Here is a 24,665-nt window from a genome sequence, read left to right on the forward strand (position 1 = left end):
GAAATTTAAAGGCCAAACTAAAAAATAAAAATCAAAACTAAATTACAGAAAAATTGAAATAATCGATACCAAATTTGGTTATTTCGGTTAAAACCAAATTCTCTCTATATAAATTATAACATTTATTATATTATATATTATATATAATAATAGAAAATTTGGTTAAATTGGTTAACCCAATTTCTAATTATAAAAGCCGAAACTAAATTGGTTAACACACATGTTCACAGTGGGTCCCCACAAACCATAGAATCAGGGAAATGTGAAAAATTGCCAATGTTAATGATTAATCAGTGTGAACCCTTTTTGTCTTTTGAAACCATCAAAATTATGTATTTTCTAAAACAAAAACTGATGTTGGTTGCCTCAAAGTAGGGAAAATTTGGAGATTCCCTAACGGTGCCCTACCCCAACCTACCCTGCCATTGGGGATGGGGTAGGGGATTTTATATACAAGGAAGGGATGGGGAGGGGGTGCTCCGCCCCATTTGCATTCTTAAATCAATCAAAATCTGTTCAAATTGTTAGCTAAAAATTTATGTTTTCTTGACTTATCTTCTTGTTATAGTTTTTGCCAGATTTCAACATCAATACAAATAGTGATGTGCGGGGCCCAAACATGCCATAGAGAGACGGAGAGAGAGGTTTTATAATGATAATATTAAAATATTATTTATAATTATAAAAAGTTTTTTTAATTAATTATTAAATTTTATTAATTTACTTTTATTATTTGTCTTATTATATTATCTATTTTTTCTCTTGTTAATTAGTATTTTAGATATTTTTACTCATATATATTATTTTAATATTTATTTTAAAAAAAGTCTTAATTTAAACATTAATATATATATATATATAATATATATATATATAATACCAATCTTACTAAACAAAGTAAAATAAGATCAAAGAATTAGGACAACTATATATATATATATATATATAACACCAATCTTACTAAACAAAGTAAAGTAAGATCAAAGAATTAGCACAACTCAATATATATATATATATATATATATATAGGCCTACTCTCATACAAATTAGTGGTATGAGCGACGTTTCAGCGCTTTTTCAAAACGTGCTTATTAAAAGGCCCAAAATTTGGACTTCCTCAAACAGGCTTAATTCTCTTGAAAAAGCATATTGGGGCCTTTCTACCAAACGCCCGTAAGTGATTTTTTGTAGCTTTTGAAATCTTTTAATCACTTTTTCCAAATTGGACGGATTTGGTCCAACCCAATCCAATCTAATATGAGTCCACTTTATAAATGGATTGAACCTAATCCAATACAAACCAAATCCAATCCAATTCATTTAAATGTAAATGGATTGGATTGGATCCAATCTAAACCGAATGAAATATAAACACTTTTCTAAAAGTATTTTGATATAAATATTTTCATAAAAGTGCTTTTACAAAAGCATTTTATTGAAAGTACTTTGGCAAAAAGTACTTCCATAGACTTATAAAAGTACTTTTGTAGAAGTGCTTTGTAAAAGTACTTTCATATAAGTGTTTTTATAAAAGTGCTTTTATAAAAGTATTTCTATAAAAGTTTTTTTGTAAAACTACTTCCATAAAAGTTATTTTGTAAAAGTGATTTCATAAACGTGTTTTCTATAAAAGTTTTTTTGTAAAACTACTTCCGTAAAAGTTATTTTGTAAAAGTGATTTCATAAAAGTGTTTTTGTGTAAAAGTACTTTTGTAAAGATGCTTTTATTAAAGTGATTTTGTAAAACTGCTTTTATAAAACTACTTTTATAAAACTACTTCTGTAAAAGTGCTTTCATAAAAGTAGTTTTGTAAAAATGCTTTCGTAAAAGTATTTTTATAAAAGTGTTTCCGTAAAAGTACTTTCATAAAAGTGATTGTATGCTGTTTAGTTTTGATTGATTTCAAATTGGACAAGGGTTTGGCCTCATGATCAGATTATTGGAAATTTGGTTTAGGTCTAATTCAAATCAATAAGATCATGGACCAATTTATTTTGGATTGGCCTAATCCAATAATTATAATGGACCGTCCAAATTTGATTTGATAAGTTTTGGATAAGATTGAATCCAAACCAAAACCAGTCAATTGACACCCTAATTCTAGGGTAGAGGTGGCATCTTGTCCAATCACAAAGCTAGATTCTAATTGGGTTTGGCTCGTTTGAGAAGTCAGAAACACTTTAGTTGGGCTTTTGTTTCAATGAGCTTTACTTATATAATATCCTTTCGTTGTAATTATTCATAAAATCTTGTTTGATGCATTTTGTTCCTTTTTAAATTTTATGACCATGGTACACTCTTGCAATGGTTACCGCATCGATGTTTACAAATACATACAAGGTTTTGCACTCTATATATTTGTATTTGTACTTTTTCCAAATTAACCACATATTTGACAAGTTGACTGTAATGTATTTTACCCATTATATGTGCATATATCATATATGTTTTTTAGATGTTGTTCATTATGTCCATTTGAAAATATTTCTCGAGACATAGGCTCAATTTGGAAGAGGTACAAATACAAATATGTAGAGTACTAAACCTTGTATTTTGTATATTATTTTTTATTCATTTGCACTTACATATTTGTATTTATACTCCTTCTAAGCTGAGCCATACATTTTGGGTTTGCTCCTTAATAAAAGACAATTTTTATATCATTAAAAACAAAGTTTGTTAATGTATTATCAATGAGATAAGACAAATTAAAATGTATCATCATGTGAATAAAAAATCCAATATTGAATTAATCTACAATTGTCCCATCTTTTATATATATATATATATATATATTGTTTGGGTTATGGTTGACTTGGCCCTAAGTGCCACATGTCATTTCTAAGTCTGCCTTAGCACTTCGGCCACGTCGGCACCACGTTATTGGATGAGCATGACTAAGATAGGAGAGCCTCATGCGGATAAGGAGGATAGCTCTGTCGAGGATTAGGTCTTATTCCAAAGACCTCAGTGGACAACCTCATCCCGATAAACCAGAAGCCTCATTTGAACAGGACATGGATCTTCGGTTATAAGTAGGTAATCTTCGCTCAAGGTAAGAGACTTTTTACTCTTTAACACCCACTGTTATTTTGTTTGGACCAACATTGCTCTCAACTGCTCAGCCCGACCACCCACTGTTCTCAACTAACTTGAGCGTTTGAGTACCTACCCAGGGAATCATCCCTCGGGACTCTGATCTTTTTCTTGGTTTCAGATCTTGTTGTGCAGGTTTGTCCTTCCACCTCGGCCTCTTCTAATTGGTAGGACAATCTGACTGCACCCTTGGTTTGGAACAGCTCGGATCAGGCAACATCATATAGGGGTGTCAATCGACTGGTTTTGGTTTGGATCCAATATGATCCAAACCTTATCAAATCGAATTTGGACAGTCTATTATAATTATTGGATTGGGCCAATCCCAAATAAATTGGTCCATATTCTTATTGATTTGAGTTAGACCTAAACCAAATTTCCAATAATCCGATCATGAGGCCAAACCCTTGTCCAATTTGAAATCAATCGAAACTGAAAACAACATTAAATCACTTTTATGAAAGTACTTTTATGAAAGCACTTTTACGAAAACATTTTTATAAAAGAACTTTTATAAAAGTAATTTTATTAAAAGTATTTTTACGAAAGCACTTTTATAAAAATACCTTTATGAAAGCACTTTTACAGAAGTAGTTTTGTAAAAGCACTTTTACAAAATCACTTTAATAAAAGCACTTTTACAAACAAAAGTGCTTTTACGAAAGCACTTTTACAAATTAACTTTACGGAAGTACTTTTACGAAAAAAATTTATAGAAGTACTTTATAAAAGCACTTTTAGAAAATCACTTTTATGAAAGCACTTTTATAAAGGCACTTTTATAAAGACACATACAAGAGTACTTTTAGATTGTAAAAGCACTTCTACAAAAGTACTTTTATAAAAGTCTGGAAGTACTTTTTATCGAAGTACTTTCAATAAAGTGCTTTTGTAAAAGCACTTTTATGAATATTTTTATCAAAGTACTTATACAAAAGTGTTTTTCAATGCTAAATGTGTTTTTATATAATTTTTTATATTTCATTCGGTTTAGATTGGATCCAATCCAATCCATTTACATTTTAATGGATCGGATTGGATGGATTGGATTGAGTCCAATCCGATCCAATCCAATGTAAGTGGACTCACATTGGATTGGATCGGGTTGAACCAAATAATATAATAATCTTCATATATTTGCATAAAATATCTACAATTTTGTATAAAATAAATATTAAAAAATAAACAAAAAGGGTTCATGTAGTGCCCTAATTGGTCGAAATTTCCACATAGGCACCTCCGTGACCATTGTTTTTATACTATGTCAGCACATGGCTCACCTACAAGTGTGGATAACTATGTCACCGAAGACCTTGAATAAAAGCGGAGTCTTATAGGAATAAGGATAATTACTGCCTTCCAAGGATGAGCATCCTCGTCGGGAAGGTGGAGCTCCCCGTGGGCGACCTCTTCTCAATAACCCCGCAAGGAAAGTATCTAACTACAACTTGGATACTTAATTATTTAAAGGCATCTCGTACGAAGGTAAAAGATCTTCAACCCGACCGACTCTATCACCTCATTGCTTAGTATTGACCCTCCACCTCGGCTTTATTCAATTATATCTATTTGTACTTTATTGTAGTCTTTAATGCCTATTAACAACATACTAGCAATTCGTGCAATGTACCCACAAATTTAACTAGTTTCTTTATTTCATAATCATTAGATTGATTATATTCATTTATATTTATGGTAATATTTTGCCTCTGAAGCATGTTCGAACCCTTTATACAGATTGTAGACCCCTCTCCAAAAAACTATCCCATAGAGGATTTTTCTAACCTAAATATCCAATTGAAGCGAATGGGGAATGGGATGAAGTACAATTTTAGAAAAACAAATTTACTTTTGATAATAAAAGAGGAAATTGTCCGGTTCACAGTAAATGATAGGGCCATACCTTATTTATGAAAAGTTTTGTACTTTCCAATGAAGTGATTTTAACATCCACATTGAATCACATGGTTTCCCCCTTTCCAATGAAGTGGAATGACAATGGCACGGGTGGGGACGGAGACGGGGAGCCACTCTTTCAACCCCATCCCAGTCCCCACGGACCCCACCACTGGGTTTAAGGTTTTCTACATCCCCATCCCCACAGGGACTCCCATCCTCGCCATTTTTTATGTCAAGCTCATTTTATTTTATATTTTTGTTTCTATTTCGTTTCAATTTTTTTAAAAATAATAAATTATAGTTTACAGCCCTATCAAAATAGATTCAAATATATCGAACATATTGACCCATATTATTATATATATATATACTTTTACAGTGGTCCCCACAAATTATAGAATTGGAAAAATAGGAAAATTTGCCATTGTTAATGATTAGTCAGTGCATTATTTGTCTTACTCGTGACCAAATACCTTTCCTGTCTCTAAGATATATACCGGAAATTGAATATAGTGTCTTTGAGGAGAATTTCCACCAACATTTTATTATTGACAACAGTTAATTATCCATCTCTATCTATGTCATATTTGTTGCCATGATGATAAAAATAAATTTTCTATTTTAGGCTGTGTTTGGTTTGAAGGAAAAAGTAGGGAAAGGAAAGGAAAGGAAAAATAGAAAATTCTTTACAGATCTTATATGGGTTTCCCTACCTTTTCCTTCAGACCAAACATAGCCTTAAAATTTGCCAATGGGTCAATGTAATAATGCCAATGGGTCAGATTTAGCATGCATTAAACCTTAATCCTAACCTGATTAATGCTAACCTGACCTTGGGTCCGGTCAATGAGAATTTGCCACTTAACCTGATGCATTGAAATTCCTTTTCAAACGGTACAAGAAGTAGTCCAGCTCTCCCAAAAGAAATCTTTAGGCTGTGTTTGGATGCAGAACAAATTTATACTAGTGCATTTGTACTAGTGCAAATGCATGGGAGTGCAAATGTAAAAAATGCAAATTATTGTTTAATTTTGTTTTGGATTTTACTTTATTCTGATTTATGTCTTAATTTATTTCATTTATACTTCAATCAAACAAAATAAGCTAAAAATTGAAACATAAATGGTCAAATTTTACACTCAAATCATTTGTGCTGCCATGATTTTGCATCAGTGCAAATTTATTTCCATTGCAACCAAACACAGCCCCAACAACATTGTATCCAACAACACATAAAGAATATTTCATGTACATTTATGAGGAGATGTTTTTATGTGGCTATATGCTTATGCTTTCAGAGTGTTTGCAAAGTTTTCTGTTTTTAAGAGATCCCGTCATTACAAGTTAGAGTAAAGCTTGAGATTACTCTCCTTGATTTTTTAGAAATTGGATATTAGAAAGGAATGATTAATTAAGGGATGTTCAACAATGTGAACACTTTTTGTTTTCATTTGTTTTGTTTCCAAAAAAGATCACGTTTTTGAAACCGTCAAAATCAATTATGTGTTTTCTAAAACAAAAACCGATTTTGTCTCATCAAACATTTGAAAACAAAAAACACATATACAACCAAGAACATGTTTTTATGTTTTTGTTTTGAGAAACAATTTATTTTCAAACCAAAAGGTTTTGACTTATTTTTAAAACCAGAAACGAGAATAACACACTGGTTATAAAACTGATTACAAAGTATCATTATATAGACCCAATCCTGGAATCTTCACAAACCTTGCCTTATGCTTGTCCAAACTCGAATGAATTGTTTAAATATCTTGGGTCATTCCATTGAGCCTTTTGAGCCTTAAGCCTACATCCACATATTCATGATTCCCTAGATCAAGTCATGTCAAAGAGTCCTTGTAGATCTAGAGCCATCAGTGGATCATTGGATCGGGTCGGGTTTTGGGACAGCATGTATCAACCCCATTTCGATTAATATTAGGAAAAATTCTTGATAGGTATCTTATACTTTAGGTTGAGTGCCAATTTAATACCTGAACTTTAAAATATGATAATATAGTTCCCAAACTTTTATTTTGCAACAATCTAGGCCTATCCTTAGTTGATTATTAGTTATGTATATCACGTGATCTCATGTGAGATTTAAGATTTTTAAAATATCAAAATTACCCTTACTTCAAGCTCTAGCAAACCTCCCAGCACTAGACAGCAAGGTGAAGATGACGACGACAACGATGACGAGGAAAGCATGACCGTGTATGCTTCGAAGGAAATCGACACTATGTTTGAAGTCGAGGAATCTTCTTCGCCATGACATACCAGTGACGTCGAGATTGGTGGGCCCTGTGAATTTTCTTTAGATAACAATATTTATTTGAAAAATAAATTTACTTAAAATAAATAAAAATTAAAAATTATAAATAAATTTTTAAATATGTTTTAATATATATAATATAAATAATATAATAATACATATATATATATATATATATTATAATATTTAATATATATAGATAATCGAAATCGGGGCAGGGTGGGGACCTCAATCCCCATCCCCGACCCGATGGTGTCGGAGAAGTCGGATCCCAGTCCCAGCCGGGGATGGGGAAATTGCCATCCGTAGCTCACCCTGCTTGAAAGCCCAACCCATTTCCTCCCCAATATTGGGCCTGGTCCAAGCCCATTTAAACCCTATTTTTTCCCTTGGGCCGTTGTTCCTCAATACTGGACTACTGGTGGCTGGAGTGGGGGCTACATCGACACCGACACCATCTTTCACATATGCTTGTGGTCTGGAGGGTGGAGCTCACATAACATAACTCACTACGTGTCAGATGACTGTTCCTCGAGTAATACACTTGCTGAGTACTGCTAAAAATCAGTTTGATCAGTCGATACTTAAGTCATCGTTGTCGCTGAGGGGTCCAATCGTTGGTGGGTCCCACTTCCTTTTAGAGTCATGGGCCCACGATGAAAGATTCCATTCTGATGGTCGACACATCTCTTCCGTCACCTAGATCTTCTAAAAAACGCGGAAGCGTGCAGCGTCAAATTTGTCAATTTACTCAACTCCGGGCTCCAGCAAGCACGTGATAGTCGTGCATGCAATCCCTGTCAGAGCCAGTCAGCCAGAGGATCGACAAGGAGAGGCTCGGACCCAGACTCGGAGGACGGGTGAGTCGGGTGACTTACTGAGCCCGGACCGATCCGACCTGGTATGAGTTCCGAGTTGATTCAACTTGCTTCAACTACAATTTTTTATAGTTATAAACCAGTTCGGCCATCACGATAGATGGATCAGCGATCAGGCGGTCCCTGTGTCTCGAACGCTAATCGTTTACAGTTAAAAAACTCAAATCGTGTTCTTCTGTAAAAAACAAACACTGTTCATGGAGTGAACTGTCTGCAGATCTCACCACCCGCTTACTGTAAACTCTTAAAATACATGTTCTGTTCAACATTAGATGAAGTTTTACAATGAAGTTTCATCTTTCAATTCAAAACACACTTGAAATGCGATTTCAGAAGATGTTTTTCCATCGCAGGCATGCTTCTTCAACGATTTTGAATCCTATTTTGTTTTTCTTCTGAAATTAGAGCTGCGGCTCTGTTCATTGTTCTTCCCAGATCTGATTTGTGTGAATATTTCTTTTTGGCAAACGAGATTTTATCAGTTGAGATAGGATTGTTATCGATTTCTAATCTTGTTTTTTGTTTAAGATCGGGATTTGATATTTCATCAGTAGTTAGGTGCTTTTGTGCTCTATAAATGATGTTCATGGTTGTAGTTGCTTTGTTCTTTTTTATTTTTAGATGCAGATATTGGATTTGTATGTAGTGGTGGTTTTGGGAATCGTCTTGCCGTGGATGAATTAAGATGATATTCAAATCGAAGATTAAGTGGGCTGCACTTGTGGGACTCATCTTGTCTTTGTTGTCGTTGTTGGTGCACCTTCTCCTTGCCAACTACTCTACTGCAGATTTAATACAGTATACTGCAATATCGAGCCTTGGCGAGGATTTTACCCCTAAATTTGGGAGACAGGTAAAATTTCTCATTGTGGGGACTTCGATTCTTTTGCTCCCTCTCCAGTATTTTCTATGGTTGATTTTTGCATTGTTGTTTTGTTATTCTTCTGTCAGCTATTTGTTTATTTACATTTAGTTTTTTGTGTTTTTGGTTCATAAACACCATGTTACAGAGTCTTAGATACAGAAACTTATGGGGAGTTGTGAAGCCTCTGGAGTCTTTGCAACCGTATGCCAATCCGAGAAGCAGATATCCTGGTATTACTTGCTCAAACGTCAAAAATACTACTCTTTTTATTTTACTATTCTTTTCCTCTCTTGTGGCTTCTTAATCTAATCTAATCTAATCGGGAAAAGGCATGAAGTAGTGACAGCTTAGTCATTTTCTGACATCCCTGAATATAGTGGCTGGTGGCTTAGGGCCGGGTATGATATCCCTTAAGTTTCATTAGGACGGTGACATTGGAAATCTTTTAGTACCATTCTATTAAATAATCATATTTGTGCCATTTAGAATGATGATACATATTGTACCATATAACAGAAAATAGAAATCAATGTCTATATATATATAATTCCTAGACTAGGTCATATTTTTGGAAATTTGTTTTGTTTTTGTTTTTTTTTTTTTTGTTTTTGATCAATAACAGAATCAATACCATTAATTAAGAAGAAAATTAGTACAATTGAAGAGAAAGAAGGGGGAAGGGATAAACTCTCTTAGCCCCTCCCCAATTGAAGATATTATTACAAAGCAGCCCAAAATAAGCTATTCTTTTCCACCCCTTGTTTAGCAAGTGTATCCGCAAAGGCATTTGCATCTCTGAAACCATGATAGTAGTTTACTAATAATTGGAGGTGGATAAGAGGATCTTTCTTGTCTGGTAAGTGTAAGCAGATCCAAAACTTGGGGTAGCACATTGGGCAGCATGGCCTTGTTAGTTTCTCTATCTTAATGCATATTGATCATCTGGATTTGGATTGGTCATTGAAATCAATTGTTGATGGCATGTCTGATCGGTCGTTGTCTTGCTGAAATTATATTTAGAAGATTGAAAGAAAGAGAATTTAGGTTACGGAAGGATTAAGAGGAGGCTCACAGGGAGGTTTCTAATTGGAGGGATGCTCAGGACAAAGATGGGCCTGTTCTTCTTTGGTATAAGGGCAAGAAGGGTTGCATTTACTTCTCGACTAACAATATTACCTCTGTACAAATTCATTGAAAACCTCAAGCAAACCGTCTTTCACAATTTCCTAACAATCCTGATAGAATGCCGTAGTAAAACCATTTCGCCCCGGGGCTTTAAATCTATCCATTGAGAAAACTGCCTTCCTTATTTTCTCTTCTCCAAAAATTCTTTCCAGCCAATGTGCTACCTTAGTTTCCACTTGAGGCCACTCAATTCCTTCCACACGTATTCAACATTCAAGGGCCTCCTAAAAATTGATTTGAAATGATCCACAAAAGTCCTAACAATCTCATCTTGATTGGTTATTTCTTGCCTTCTACCTCCAATCTAGCCGCATAGTTTTTCCTCCTCCTCCTCCCATTTCCCAAGGTATGAAAGAATTTTGTGTTACCATCTCCTTTTTTTATCCACTTGCATCTAGATTTTTGTCTCTAACTAATCTCTTTCTTTAGTAAGACTTCTTCCATCTCTTACTTAACCCTACATCTCAATTCTCTTTCCTCCACTGCAAGGGTCCCCTAGGCTTCCTTCTCATCTAGATCCTCTATTTTGGACAATAGATTGAAATTTTGTTCCTCTATTCTTCCAATGTGATCCCTATTCAATTCCTTGATTTTCTCTCTCAACCTATTTAATTTCTTATGAAATCTCACCCCTTTCCAATTCACCCCTCTTAAGTCCTCCTACCACCAAGCCTTCACTTTCCACACAAAATTTGGATGTGTGAGCCACATGTTTTCAAATCTAAAAGGGGTAGGGCCACTTAGAAAGGTTTCTGGACCTAACTTAATAGGACAATAATATGAGGTGACTCTAGGTAAATCTCTACACACTAGGTTTCCTCCATGTGATTCCCGATCTTCATTAAAAAGAAATCTGTCCAGTTTTGAACAATGTGGAACTTCTTGAAAGTTGGACCAGGTAAAGTGGGCTTGCAATAGGGTAAGTTCCTTCACTTCAGAAGATTCTATAAATTCATTGAACCTTCTCATTACTAGTGGTCACCTGTTGGTTGGGGTTGATTTGTTTGACCATAAACTCAAAATCCAGATGCAACTCTCTCCTGTATAAAGTGTTTATTTACCTGAATGTTTTTCCCCTTATTTTTTTATAAGTAACTGCAGCTTTAATTAAACTAAATCAAAGTGTAAACAAATGAGCTGACTGATTTCAGCACCACAAAGATGGATTGATTTAATTCAGCAAAACAATAGAAGGTAGGAGGAAGGATTGAGCAAGAAAGGAAAATTAGTATGGAGAGTGTTGCCTTCGGCAAATTTTTGGACTGTGTGGATGGAAAGAAATGCGAGAATTTTTGAAGATATTGGGAAAACAGAAGAGGCAATTGTACAGGAATTGTGGGGTAGAATTCATTCTTGGGTTGCAGTGCACAGATATACCATACACTTCTTTTTTGAATGCTGATTTGCTACTTTGTAATGTTTAATCAATACATTTTGTACAGGTGGAGGTAGTAATGGAAAAGCTTCCTTCTGTGTGGGTGTGTAAATTTCTTGTTATTAATACAATTCTTTACCTGTTTTCAAAAAAATAAATGGCAATTTTCCTTTTGCTTCATCGATGAATTAGATTTTAGATTTGTAGTCCATTTTCATTGATCCTAGTTAAGGTTTTCAGGGAGAGAATCCAGGAAAGAAAAGAATAAGATATTTTACCATTTTCATTGTCCAGAAACTAATATATGGATTGGGATAATATGGGATAGAGAAAAATATAGCTTGTATGATATCTCATTAAGAGTCTGGAAACTTTTCGTGATTTCTGTTTTAGATTTCTTTATTATCATCCTTCCAATCTTTTACAGTTTCCAGTAGTAGCATATTAATATCCTCCATCCTACAACTTAATTTTGGTGTATCTCTTACTTTGGTTGTTACAGCTCCAAATGAGCAGAGCAATGGTTTCATTTATGCTAAAATTTATGGTGGATTTGAGAAGATAAGATCTTCAGTATGACCCTTTTCTCATGTTAAAAGTTTTTATTTGATGCAATTTCTATTGGGAGGTTGTAACATGTTTCTTGATTTGCTAGATCTGTGATCTTGTCACCATATCCAGGCTTCTAAATGCTACTCTTGTCATTCCTGAAATTCAGGAAAGCACTCAATCTAAAGGCATCAGGTTTCTCTTGCTAGCTTTTGTAATTGCTCTTGAATGATTAGTTTGTTTTCCCTTTTTATGGCACTAAAATATGGTTGTTTTTTCATATTATACAGTTCTAAATTCAACAGCTTTTCTTATCTTTACAATGAGGAGCAGTTTGTAGCAGCACTCTCAAATGATGTGGTTATTGTGAAGAGCTTACCAGACAGTTTGAAAGAGGCAAGGAAAAGAAAAGAGATCCCTACATTTAAGCTCAAAAGTTCAGCTTCTCCTAATTTCTACATCAATGAAGTCTTGCCCAAGCTAAAGAAAGCAAGGGTTGTTGGATTGGTGCTTGCTAATGGAGGGTGCCTACAGGTAATGCAGCATTCTCAGACTTTGAAAAAAATTTCTTCTGAGTTCTGACAATGTATGAAGCGATTTCCTCTGTCATAGGGCCAACATATCAATCATTTTTCTTATTTAGGACTTCGAATGGATCTATCTTCTTGCTTATCTTCGAATTGGAATTAAGTACTATTATTTATCTTCTTTAAGGCTTTGAATGGTTCTATATTCTTCTTGCTTAGCTTAGTATAACTGAACAAGTACTAGCTGGAAAGCTCTCTTCCTGCAAATACTTCATCAGTCATCACTAAGTTACCTTCTGTAAAAGCACAAGTGTTCTTGTCAGTTGTCACCTGGGTAGACTGTTTTTCTATTGAATTGACAAGGATGGCCTAGCAATAAGTGGCAAGCTTTCGTATCAACTACATAACACATTACTTCATCCTTATGTTGATTTAAAAGAAGGCAATCACCCAATGTTGGTACAAACTATCTGTGGTCTTGTGAGGGTGATATAGACCTAACATTTGGCATTTTTTTGGCGACAAAGTGGTACCCTTAGACTTGAACCTGTATTCTCATGCTTCTCAGTCTGACGTTTTACCATTGCACCAAGCAATGACTCTATTTATAGTCTAAACCTGAGAGCTCAAATCTCCCTTTACACACTAATTTCAACCATGGTTTAAAGTATCGATACGATACGCCCCGTATCAGGGGTATCGTATCATAACTTTTGAAAAAGATACACTAACCCTACCTTTTTTTAATAAGAAAAAACTTATTTTTAGCTTCCCAAAAAACAAAAATTTGAAAAAAAAAACTGAAAAAACACACACGAGAGTTTCGTGTGTTTCTAAGTACCGATATGATACTGCTGATACACGTATCGTATCGATACTTTGAACCTTGATTTCAACTATTAAACTAACCCAGAACAACTTTTAACTACTTTAAGACTAGACAAACTCGTAAGTTGGGAAACTTAAGTAACGACTCTTAACTTTTAAACAACTCTAAATACCCATTATTAACTTACAATAGAGGCATTAGAAATTACTAAAACTAGTAAATCACAATTTTACTATCAATTATAATTTTATGAATTACTATAAATAGTAAACCTGAAGGTTACGGTAAATAGTATGTTTGATTTTTACTAAGAACATCAAATTTCCGAAAGAACTAAAAATCCTATTCCCAAGGCACTTATAAATAGAAATTAAATTAAAAAAAACACTAAGAAATACCAATATGCTAGCACCCAAAAATTTTGAAATTGTGTGTTCAGACCTAATAAATTCGTAAAAGGTGAGGAAAAAAATACTAGAAACGGTCTTGGAAAAAGTGAGGACAAGAGAGAAAAAGAAAAGAATTAGGGTTGGAGAGTAGAAGAGATTGAACCAACTGATCTCAACTACCACACTTCTTTTATTACAATGATAACCCTCTTAAATAAGAAAGAAATAAAAGTAAAAAGAAACTAAAAGTTAAAGCTACCACTTAAATATGGTAATCCTATTTCTTCTAACAAATCAAGTACATATTTCCTTTGTGAAAGAGAGATTCTCACTTAAATCTGGCTACTTCAATGTCGAGAAAATACCTCAAGTGTCCCAATTCCTTGGTTAGAAACTATTGTTGCAGGAGCTGTTTCAACTCCTTGATTCCACATGTATCACTTCTTGTAATAATGATATCAGCAATGTAGATGGCTAGGACAATCTTACCAAAAGATATGTTTCTACTGAAAATAGAGTGATTGACACTACACTATCATAATCCAAACTGATGTACCACACTATCAAACTAACCAAACGAGGCTCATGGTGACTATTTTAGCTCATAAATTGCCTTCTTTAATTTGCATACTTTTCCTATCTCCCCTTGAGCAACATATCCAGGAGGTTGTTCAATATACCCTTCCTCTTGAAGATCACCATGAAGGAAGGCATTCTTCACATCTAACTGAAACAAAGGCCAATCAAACTGGGCAGCCAAAGAAACAACAACATGAGCATACCCCAATTTAGCATTGGGAGAGAAGGTATCAATGTAAAAAAACTCCATATGTCTAGGTATACCCTTTTGCACTAACCACACCTTGTTTCTTTCCACACTACCATTTGCTAGATGCTTAACTATATAAACCCACTGACAATTTATTGTCCTCTTCTCAAGAGGGAGAGTGAGAACCCAAGTATGATTTTATACTCAAGAGCATGAAATTCTTCTTCCATGGCATTCTTCCAAATCGGTGAGGCAAGAGCTTCTTTAACAAAGGAGACAAGAGACACAAGCTTCTAATAGGAAGGAGATAGACGGGAAAAAGACAAATAATGTGAAATTGGATGATCAATACAAGAGCATTTACCTTTTCTAAATCAGAAAGATCAACCAATGGAGAAATTGACAATGGCACATTAGAAACTAGAGTTGGAGTAATAGACTCCTCGTGGTCCTTTAGTATACACTTTGACATTGTGAGTGGGTGGTCATGTAGGAGGCTCTATAATCGTAGTTGGTAGGGAAATCTTTGTAGTATGAACAAGGAGAGGAAGTGGAGGAGATGAAGAGGACTCAATTGTAGAAAAGTAGGGAACACTTTCTAAAAAGGAAACACTAGGAAGAACAAGGAACCAACAAAGAGTGGGACTATAACACTTGTAACCTTTCTTGGTTCGAGAATAGTTTAGAAAGATACACTTAAGAGCACGATGATCAAGTTTATCAAGCGTAGGGCCAAGCCATAGTTTTCAAGGTGTCTAGGCGATTCTAGGCGACACTAGGGCGCCTAGTTGCCTAGTTGGCTAGGCGATAAAAATTTTATGATATAAAAATCTGACTTTTGGCTAGTTTCCTAGTTTTATATACCATTCAGCATGTATGTTAATTGAAAAAATAGCAGTTCTCCTTATTAAGAACATTAAATTTCCTCTAAAAATGTGGCAAGTCATCACATCTAAAAGATAAAAATCTTTTACATATATTAATTTCGTTATTTTAAAAAATAATACTACTATAATAAGTATTTAATAGAGAAAATTCATATTAATTAGCAACTAAAGATGGTTGTCAACTTTATATGATAAATATTCAAGATGGAAAGTAAAATAGAAAAAGAAAACAAGGATGGGGTTTCTGTTTTATTTAATTAGAGAGAGAGAGAGAAAAGAAAAATAACTTTATTATTCTATTCTTTCTTTCCTCTTTCTTTCTTCTTTCTTTTCTTTCTTTCTTTCTTTCTTTCTTTCTTTCTTTCTTTTTCTCTTCTCAAAACCCTTTGATCTTTTAAATTTCAATAGTAAAACATTAAAACAAAGTATAATTGATATATATAGCCTATAATAAAATGTATTAACACATACATTAATAAGATACAACAATATAAATGATATTATAAAAGGCGCCCACCTTGTCATTTTTGTCGCCTAGGCGACGCCTTGACAACTATGGGCCAAGCCTATCAACAAAGCAAACACACCCAAAAACATGAGAATGAAGAGGGAATGAGGATACAGAAGGAAAAAGGAGAGGGAAAGGATACTCACCATTTAGGATTGAAGAAGGCATATGATTTATAAGAAAACAAAACATAAGGACACCTTCACAAAACAAGTATATATTGTGATAGGAATTGGGTGATTGGAGAGAACGAAGAGATCATTGGAGAAGGTTCCTAAAGGTCAAAATGGGGCTAGGCTACTTGTAAGCGGAGTTGAGCAAAGATTTTCAATCTAACGTAAGGGGATTAGCCTAAGTAGCATTGTGGACTAACAATTGCGACAAGACCAACCGGGTCTGACCAACTAAACCTGGGTCTATTTGGATCATTTTACTAATTAAAGATAAGTGTTGACTATTTCAGCACAATTAATGAATATTCTAGAAACCAAGAAAGCATTACTGAATAATAATAAACATGAACATTCTAGAAATAAATCCAACTAATCAAGGAAATAAATATGTGGTTAATAAGATAATTCTAGAAAGATATTTAACCACATGTTTTAAATTTGTGTAAAGAACATTCTAGAACAAGAGGGTAAAATAGGGAAAACACAAATAAAGAAGTTTCTGGAATGTGCACCCAAAAACTATAAATAGGTGCTTCCCATCCATTTCAAGGGGTTCTTGGAACCCTTCTTGCCTCATCACCTTGATGTCAGCCATCCACCATTTTTACCATCTTATAATCAGAACTCCTGCTTCGGTGAACTACATTGGTTTGATCCCTTGCCAAAGGCTATGGAGACAGCCCCTCCGGGGGTCCGGCCACTTGCTTCTACCTCATTTCTTCCCATTTTCCGTTCAGCCAATTCCTCAGACCTTGGGGCACAGACCACCTAACGTCCTAGGCCTTTCACCGTCTATCAATGTCCTCGAACCCTAGGAGGGATGAACTACACAACGCATGACCTGTTCAAGATGGAACTTTTAGGTGGGTTCCAAGCACTAGTAATTCATTTGCTTCCCAAGAACAATGACACCCATGCTGCAAGAAGAAGATTCTTGATGGTATTGAAGTAGATTTTGAGGAAAATTGGCTGGGAAGTGAAGAAGAAAGCGGTTCAGACTTTGAGAGCTCTTCTAGCATTGGAAGAGTGGATCTAAGTAGGAAGGACCTGTACATAGTGATGCATGGCCGTCTCCTGTTGTTACATTCATTGATGATTGTACACAGTTTACTTGAATATATTTTTTGAGAAATAAGTTTGATGTTTTTCCACCTTTAAATTCTTCTTAACTAAGATCAAAAATCAATTTGATGCTAGTATTGGAGTCCTCCATTTAGACTCGGGGTGGGGGGGGATGCTTTCATGGAGACTTTCAAACCTTCTTGAGAGACAATGGAAGGAGTGGCGGAGTGCATGAACAGACAAAGTTTGAGTATTTTTCGGACCTTGCTTCATGACTCACATGCTCCTACTTCCTTCTGGTGGAGGCAGCCAGCATTGTTGTGTACCTTATCAACAATCTCCCTTCTTTTGTTTTGTAGCACAATGCTTCTCCCTTTCAGAGCTTATTCCATTGCTCACCTGATCTCTTTGTTCTTCATGTTTTTGGCTGTGTGTGCTTTGTGCACCTCCCACCTAATGAGTGCACAAAACTCACTCCATATTCAGCAATGTGTGCCTTTGTTGGGTATAGAGCTATAGTCCTAATCATAAGGGTTTTCTCTGTTATGACCCTCGTTCCCGTTGAATTCGTGTCTCGCAAAATTTTCTTGAGAATATTTCTTTCTTTGCTCATATTGTTAAACTTCCTACTATTATTTTGGTGCTACATTCATTTGACTCTACAGGTTCATCCGATACAACCCCTTTTGTTTTAGAACTACTTCTTGTCTTTTACAAGAAGAGGCTGGCTGTTCCAGCACCTATAGCTCTCTGCCCCCTTCATCACCAGATGCAGGTTCATCATCTACAGATACCAGTTCCTCCTCTCCTCATGATTTTGTAAGTACACACACACACCTGTTATTGATCTTCCACCATCCTCTGATCCTCCATTACACTATTCTTCTCATGCTTCTCGGCCTCCTAACTGCTATGATTTTCCTTAAAACCTTAGTTCTCTTTCAGTTGTTTTGTCAACTACAGATATTCTCAGATCTCATCAGTAGGCTATGGCAGTCCTGCATTGGAAGGTAGCTAGTTACAAGACCTTATTGGTAATGACACTTGGGAGTTGGGATATTTTCCTGCCCCACTGGATGGCTCTCTTGTTGGTTGCAGATTGGTGTATTTTGTGAAGCTTAATTTTGATGGGAGCTTTGCCAGATATAAGGCTTGGTTGGTGGCGGAGGGGTACAATCAAGAGTACAACATAGGCTACGAGGAGGCATTTGCTCCTGTAGCTAAAATGACTGTTCGCCTCCTTTTGGCCATATCTGCATGTAGACTTTGGGACATCCATCAGATGGATGTCAAGAATGCCTTCTTACATGGGGACCTTAAGGAGACAGTCTACATGAAGCCACCTCTAGGATACATGGTTCCCCCATGGTATGTTGCCTCAAGAAGTTCTTGTATGGTCCCAAACAAGCCTCTAGGGCTTGGTTTGAGAAATTTCGTACTATGATTACAAATGCGGGATTCACCCAAAATTCCCAACTATTCCTTCTTTATTCTAAAAAGATTCCAAGGAATCACCGTGTTGCTTATTTATGTGGATGACATTCTCATTATCGATGGTGACAGTGATGGTATTTCCTCTTTGAAACAACTCTTCTCAGTCAGTCCTTTAAGATGAAAGATCTTGGTCATCTTACCTATTTCTTGGGATTGGGAGTCAGCCCATACATCTCGTGGGTACTTTGTTAATCAACACAAATATGTTATGGACCTTGTGAAATCTGCTAATTTGAGTGATGACAAGCATGTTGACACTCCACTTGTGATGAATTTGAAGCTCTCCAAAGATGATAGGGAAATTCTTGTTGATGCCACTCTTTATCGATAACTTGTAGGTAGCTTTATCTACCTTACCATGACGTGCCTAGATATTTCCTATGCCGTACAAGTTGTTAGTCTATTTGTTTCTTCTCTTTAGCAAGCACATATGACTGCAGTTCTCTGTATTAACAGATATGTTTGTGGAACTCTATCACATGGTCTATTCTTTCCTGCATCCACATCTCTTAGCTTATCAGCCTCTGCAAATGCTTATTAGGCAGGATGCCCAAACACTAGACGCTCTATTACTGGTTGGTGTGTCTTTTTTGGAGACTCCCTCATATTTTGGAAATGTAAGAAGCAATACATTGTCTCAAAATCTTTTACTGAGGTTGAGTATAGAGCTATGTCTTCAGTCTACAGTGAGATTATATGGTTCAGGGCCCTTTCATATGATCTTGACTTTCCATTATTCTATCCAGTTCCTATCTATGCAAACAATGCTAGTGCCATCAAGATTGCCTCTAACCCTGTTTTTCATGAGAGAACCAAGCATATAGAGGTTGAGTGCCACTTTATTAGAGATCAGTTTTCTGTTAGACTATCTCCTTGCCTCACGTATCTTTTGCCCTATAGCTTGTAGATCTCTTCACAAAAGCTATGATGCATGCTCGCCATCAATTTCTAGTTGACAAACTGATGCTTGTTCCTTGGCATCAGTTTGAGGGAGGGGGGGGGGGTAGAGATTGAAGATTTCAATCTTATATATTCTTTCTTTGGGCGTTTGTTCTACTGAACACACCCTTTCATATTTTGTTTCACTCTGGTTTGGACTAAGTTGACAAAAAATCCAAGCTTTTGGAACTCAATGTTGGAGAGATTCTAAAAACAACTAGCCTGTTGGAAAAAAAGGATATCTCTCTTGGGTGGTAGGATTACGCTAATCAGATCTACTTTAGTGAATCTCCCAGCTTACTTTTTGTCAGTGTTCAAGGCTCTGGGTGGTAGTGTGGTTAAGAGGTTAGAGAAGATGATTAGGTTTATTTATTTATTTTTTTGTGAGAGCTAGGGGAAGGTAAGAGGGATCATAGGGTTAAATGGGATTTAGTGTATGTAATCATTCATGGAGAGAGAGAGAGACGAGAGAGAGAGAGAGAAGAAGAGGAAGATATGATTGAGAGACAAAAACCTACACCTACTAGTTGCCCCAGTTTAGTTATTTATATTTACTTAATATAAAGGGAATGGGAGATTACAAGTATGCCCCTGGCGGCACTCCCTAGAAACAAACTAATAAAAAAGAAAGAAAACAATTGAGTGACAACATCTTAACACTAACAACAACTATAAAATAACAATTAAATAATCCTAACAATACTCCTCCTCAAGTTGGGCTGAATATGTCTATCATGCCCAACTTGTCACATAACTCATTGTGCCACGAGTATGGAAGCCCTTCTGTGAGGACATCAACGAGTTGTTCCTTGGAGTTGACATAAGGGATGCAAATTTCCCTTTTTTCCAATTTTTCCTTTATGAAGTGTTTGTCCACCTCAATGTGCTTGGTCCTCTCATGTAGGACAGGGTTGCTGGCGATGTTTATGGCTGCCTTGTTGTCACAGTAAAGAGACATAGGATTATGAACAACAACTCCAAGCTCCCCTAGAAGATTTTTTAGCCAAAGAACTTTAGCCACCCCATGTGCCATAGCTCTATATTCAGCTTCAGCACTTGACCTTGCTACCACACTTTGTTTCTTGCTTTTCCAGGTCACTAGGTTTTCTCCCACAAATGTGCAATACCCACTCGTGGACTTTCTATCATCCACAGCACCTGCCCAATCAACATCTGTAAAGGCTTCCACCTTTAGGTGATTATGTTTACTGAATAGTAGACCTGTTCCGGGATACTTTTTCAAGTATTTAAGAACCCTCTTTGCTGCCTCCATGTGTGGTTTCTTAGAAAAGTGCATGAATTGGCTTAGAACCCCAACTGAAAAGGCAATGTTTGGACGGGTCATGGACAAATAGATCAGCTTTCCCACTAACCTTTGGAACTGTTTTACATCTTTCAGAGGTTCACCATCACAGTCACCCAACTTGTGGTCAACATCCATGGGAGTATCTGCTGGCCTTGCACTTAATTTGCCTGTGTCTTGTAATAGATCAAGGGTGTATTTCCTTTCAGAAATGAAGATACCCCTTTCTGAGCGGGCGACTTCAATTCCAAGGAAATACTTCAGGGGACCTAAATCTTTCACTTCAAATTTAGAACTCCAATTTCATTTTTTGCATTTATGAACTCCAATTTCCTGTAATGATGATATCATCCACATACACTATCAATATAGCAACCTATTCCTGACATCTCTTCACAATGAGTGTATGATCAGACTGACATTGGTTGAAGCCTACCTGCTGAACTGCCATGTGAAACTTACTGAACCAAGCTCTGGGAGATTGTTTTAAACCATAAAGAGACTTTCTTAGCTTGAACACCTTATTTTCACTTCCCTTGGCACAGAATCCAGGGGGTTGAACCATGTATACTTCCTTCTCTAGGTCACCATTTAAAAAAGCATTCTTTATGTCCAGTCGATGCAATTCCCAGTCCAGGTTAGCAGCTAATGACAAGAGAACCCTAATTGAGTTCATCTTAGCTATTGGAGCAAAAGTCTCATCATAGTCAACCTCGTACACTTGAGTGTACCCTTTGGCTACTAATCTTGCTTTCTACCTTTCAACTGTCCCGTCTACCTTGTTTTTAATTGTAAACACCCACTTACACCCCACAGGGTCTTTCCCCTTTGGAAGATCCACCAATTCCCAAGTTTGATTTTTATGAAGAGCATTAGTCTCCTCCTTCATGGCATCTGTCCATTCGGGGCATTTTAAGGCTTCTGCAACATTTCTGGGAACAGGGATGCAATCAACTGCGGATAGAAAGGCTCGGTATGAGGGGGAAATGCGATCATAGGAGACATACTGGGTAATGGGGTGTTTAGTAGTGCATGACCTGACTCCCTTTCTTTGAGCAATAGGAATGTCAAGGTCATCCACAGTAGGAGTAGGGGTATCAGTAGGTGCAACAGGGATTGGACTTACCTCCTGGGAGTCTAACGGTATCGGTTGCTCAATGTTTGGCTGCTCCACACCTCTATCACATTGTTGATCTCTACAACGTGTACGCTGGAAGACACGAGAGGGAGCAAGGTCCGGAATAGAAGGAAGAGAGACTTGGCGGACCTGAACCTGCTTCTCCTCTTCCACACTACTACTCTCCCCCCGAGGAGAAGTAGGGAAGAGTGGCTCAGACTCAAAGAAGGACACATCCATAGACACAAAAAACTTATGACTAACGGGATCAAAGCACCAATACCCTTTTTGAGAGGAGGGATACCCCAGGAAGATACAAGGAATGGACCGAGGGTCTAACTTATCTCGAGACGGAGATAGATCATGGGCAAAGGCACGACAACCAAAAACTCTCATGGGAATGAAAAATAAAGGGGACCGAGGGAACAACAACTGATGAGGGGCCATGTAATTCAGCACTTTGGAGGGCATGCGATTGATGACATAAGCAATTGCAAGTATAACATCCATCCAAAACCTTTTTGGAACATTCATGTGTAACATCATCCCGTGAGCTACCTCAAGGAGGTGTCTGTTTTTTCTTTTTGCAACACCATTTTGTTGTGGTGTTCTTGCGCATGAGATCCTATGAATAGATCCATGGGAGGCAAAGAACTCGTTGAGCTCACCATGGAAATATTCTTTTGCATTGTTGGATTAGAAGATCTGTATTTCAACATGGAATTGCGTAAATACCATCATTTGGAAGTCTTTCACAATCTTTGGAACTTCGTCTCTACTACGCATAGGGAATACCCATGTATAGAGAGAGTAGTATCGATCAATGTGATAAAGTACTTATATCCGCCCTCAGAGATTATAGTAGTAGGCCCCCATAAATTAGAATACACAACATGAAAAGGAACACTTGATCTTTTATTATTTGAGTGAAAAGTTGTTCTACATTGTTTGCTCAACTGACACGTTTGACACTGGAACTCTGACATTGAACATACTTAAATAAAACCGGGAACAAAGACTTTACTATTTCAAAAGAAACATGACCTAACCGACTATGCTACAAAAAAAATTGACTCTTATTTGACTGACTATGTGACTCTGAGGATGACACCGAGAGACCAGCTTTGTTGTCGAGAATGTAGAGACCATCCACTAGGCTACCTCTACCAATCGTCCTCCCAGAAGTTAGATCCTAAAAAACACATGAACCAGGAAAAAAGGTTACACTACAGTTTAAAGAGCTTGTGATACTACTAATTTAAAGCAAATTTATAGGAAGTTAAGGAACATGCAATACACAATTTAGGTTAAGGACATGGGGAAGAGATATTGATCCTTGTCCTGCAATGGAGGAGAATGATCCATCTGCAAGCCTCACTTTATAAGTTTGAAACAAGTTCGGCTTATCGGTCATGTGGTTAGAGGCCCCTGAGTCAATGATCCAAGGGGAACCCGTGGGAGTGACATGGAATGCAGAAGCCGCATTACCTGACGTAGATGCAAATGAAGTAGGAGTACTAGTGACTAAACTATCCATTTGTCGCAAAGCCCTACGATATGACTCCAAGTGGTCTTTGAAGGAATTCATTATATCTTCCTTGGGGTCAGAATTAGTAAGGTGGTCCCGGGTAGTACCGGTAACCTGAGTATCTTGGGTTGCCACATGTGCTGCATTATGTGCTGTGTTCATATTCTTCTGACCTTGCCCTTTACCCTGTTCTTGGTTCTTCACTACCCACTTGGGTTTCCCGTGAATGTCCCAACATGTGTCACGTGTATGCTACAGTGGGTACAAAACAACTTGTCTTTATCATCAACCTTCTTGGTGTCACTTTTCTTCCCCATGTTGTTATTATTCATTGAGGCCAAAGCAACTTGTTGCTCCCCTTCGGTTGTAACCATCACACTCCGCCTACTTTCTTTCGATTGAACAAGGGCATATACCTCGTGAACGGACGGCAACTCTTTGCTTCCTAAGATCTGAACTCTCAAGGGTTCATAGGCAGGGTTCAGTCCCAACAAGAAGGCAAACACACGCTGCTGAGAAACCAACTTCCTATAGGCCTTAGCATCGTCATCATGTTTCCACTCTATAGCCTGATAATGATCCAATTCTTTCCATACCGAGGTAAGGGCTGAATAATAGGAAGACAAACTACGATTTCCCTGTTTACAGGTTGAGGATTCAGCTTGCAACTGGTAAACCTTGGCATAATGCCTTTGCTCAGAATAGGTATTGGTATGGCTATACCATTTATTATGCTTGTATCATGCTTTTTAAAGCTAAGTATCACTTTTTTTGATCAATAACTTGCAGATTTTATTGAAAGTATAGATAAAAACACAGGTACAAGAATAGGGAGATAAACACTCTTATCTCACCTATCAGAACAACAAAACAAGAGAACAGTTACAAGATATCTCAAAACAAAGAATCCCTATATACCCTTGTTTAGCTAACCCATCAGCAAAGGAGATAGCATTTCTCTTAACCCAATTCAACTTCACCTCAATATTCTTTGTTAACCAGTTGATTTTTCTCTTC

The 24,665-nt window shown here is 36.5% G+C and overlaps 1 protein-coding gene across 4 annotated transcripts in view; it reads left to right on the top strand.

The window, feature by feature from the left end:
- The first annotated feature begins 8,183 nt into the window (after window positions 1–8,183).
- Window positions 8,184–24,665, top strand: part of EDA30 (O-fucosyltransferase family protein) — a 53,430-nt gene continuing 36,948 nt past the window's right edge. The window contains exons 1-6 of one of the 4 annotated variants that reach the window (XM_088972120.1): window positions 8,184–8,385; window positions 8,777–9,002; window positions 9,160–9,244; window positions 12,077–12,147; window positions 12,230–12,318; window positions 12,414–12,657. In XM_088972120.1, the coding sequence (XP_088828246.1) occupies window positions 8,835–9,002; window positions 9,160–9,244; window positions 12,077–12,147; window positions 12,230–12,318; window positions 12,414–12,657 (657 nt within the window). In that variant the 5' untranslated portion in view covers window positions 8,184–8,385; window positions 8,777–8,834. Of the gene's footprint in view, window positions 8,503–8,770; window positions 9,003–9,159; window positions 9,245–12,076; window positions 12,148–12,229; window positions 12,319–12,413; window positions 12,658–24,665 lie in introns of all 4 variants that reach the window. The other 3 variants (XM_088972117.1, XM_088972118.1, XM_088972119.1) reach the window with 3 other exon arrangements.

This window comes from Nelumbo lutea, chromosome 2 (genome assembly GCF_056320005.1).
Source record: "Nelumbo lutea isolate HS-2025 chromosome 2, American lotus-T2T, whole genome shotgun sequence".
Taxonomy (NCBI): Eukaryota; Viridiplantae; Streptophyta; class Magnoliopsida; order Proteales; family Nelumbonaceae; genus Nelumbo; species Nelumbo lutea.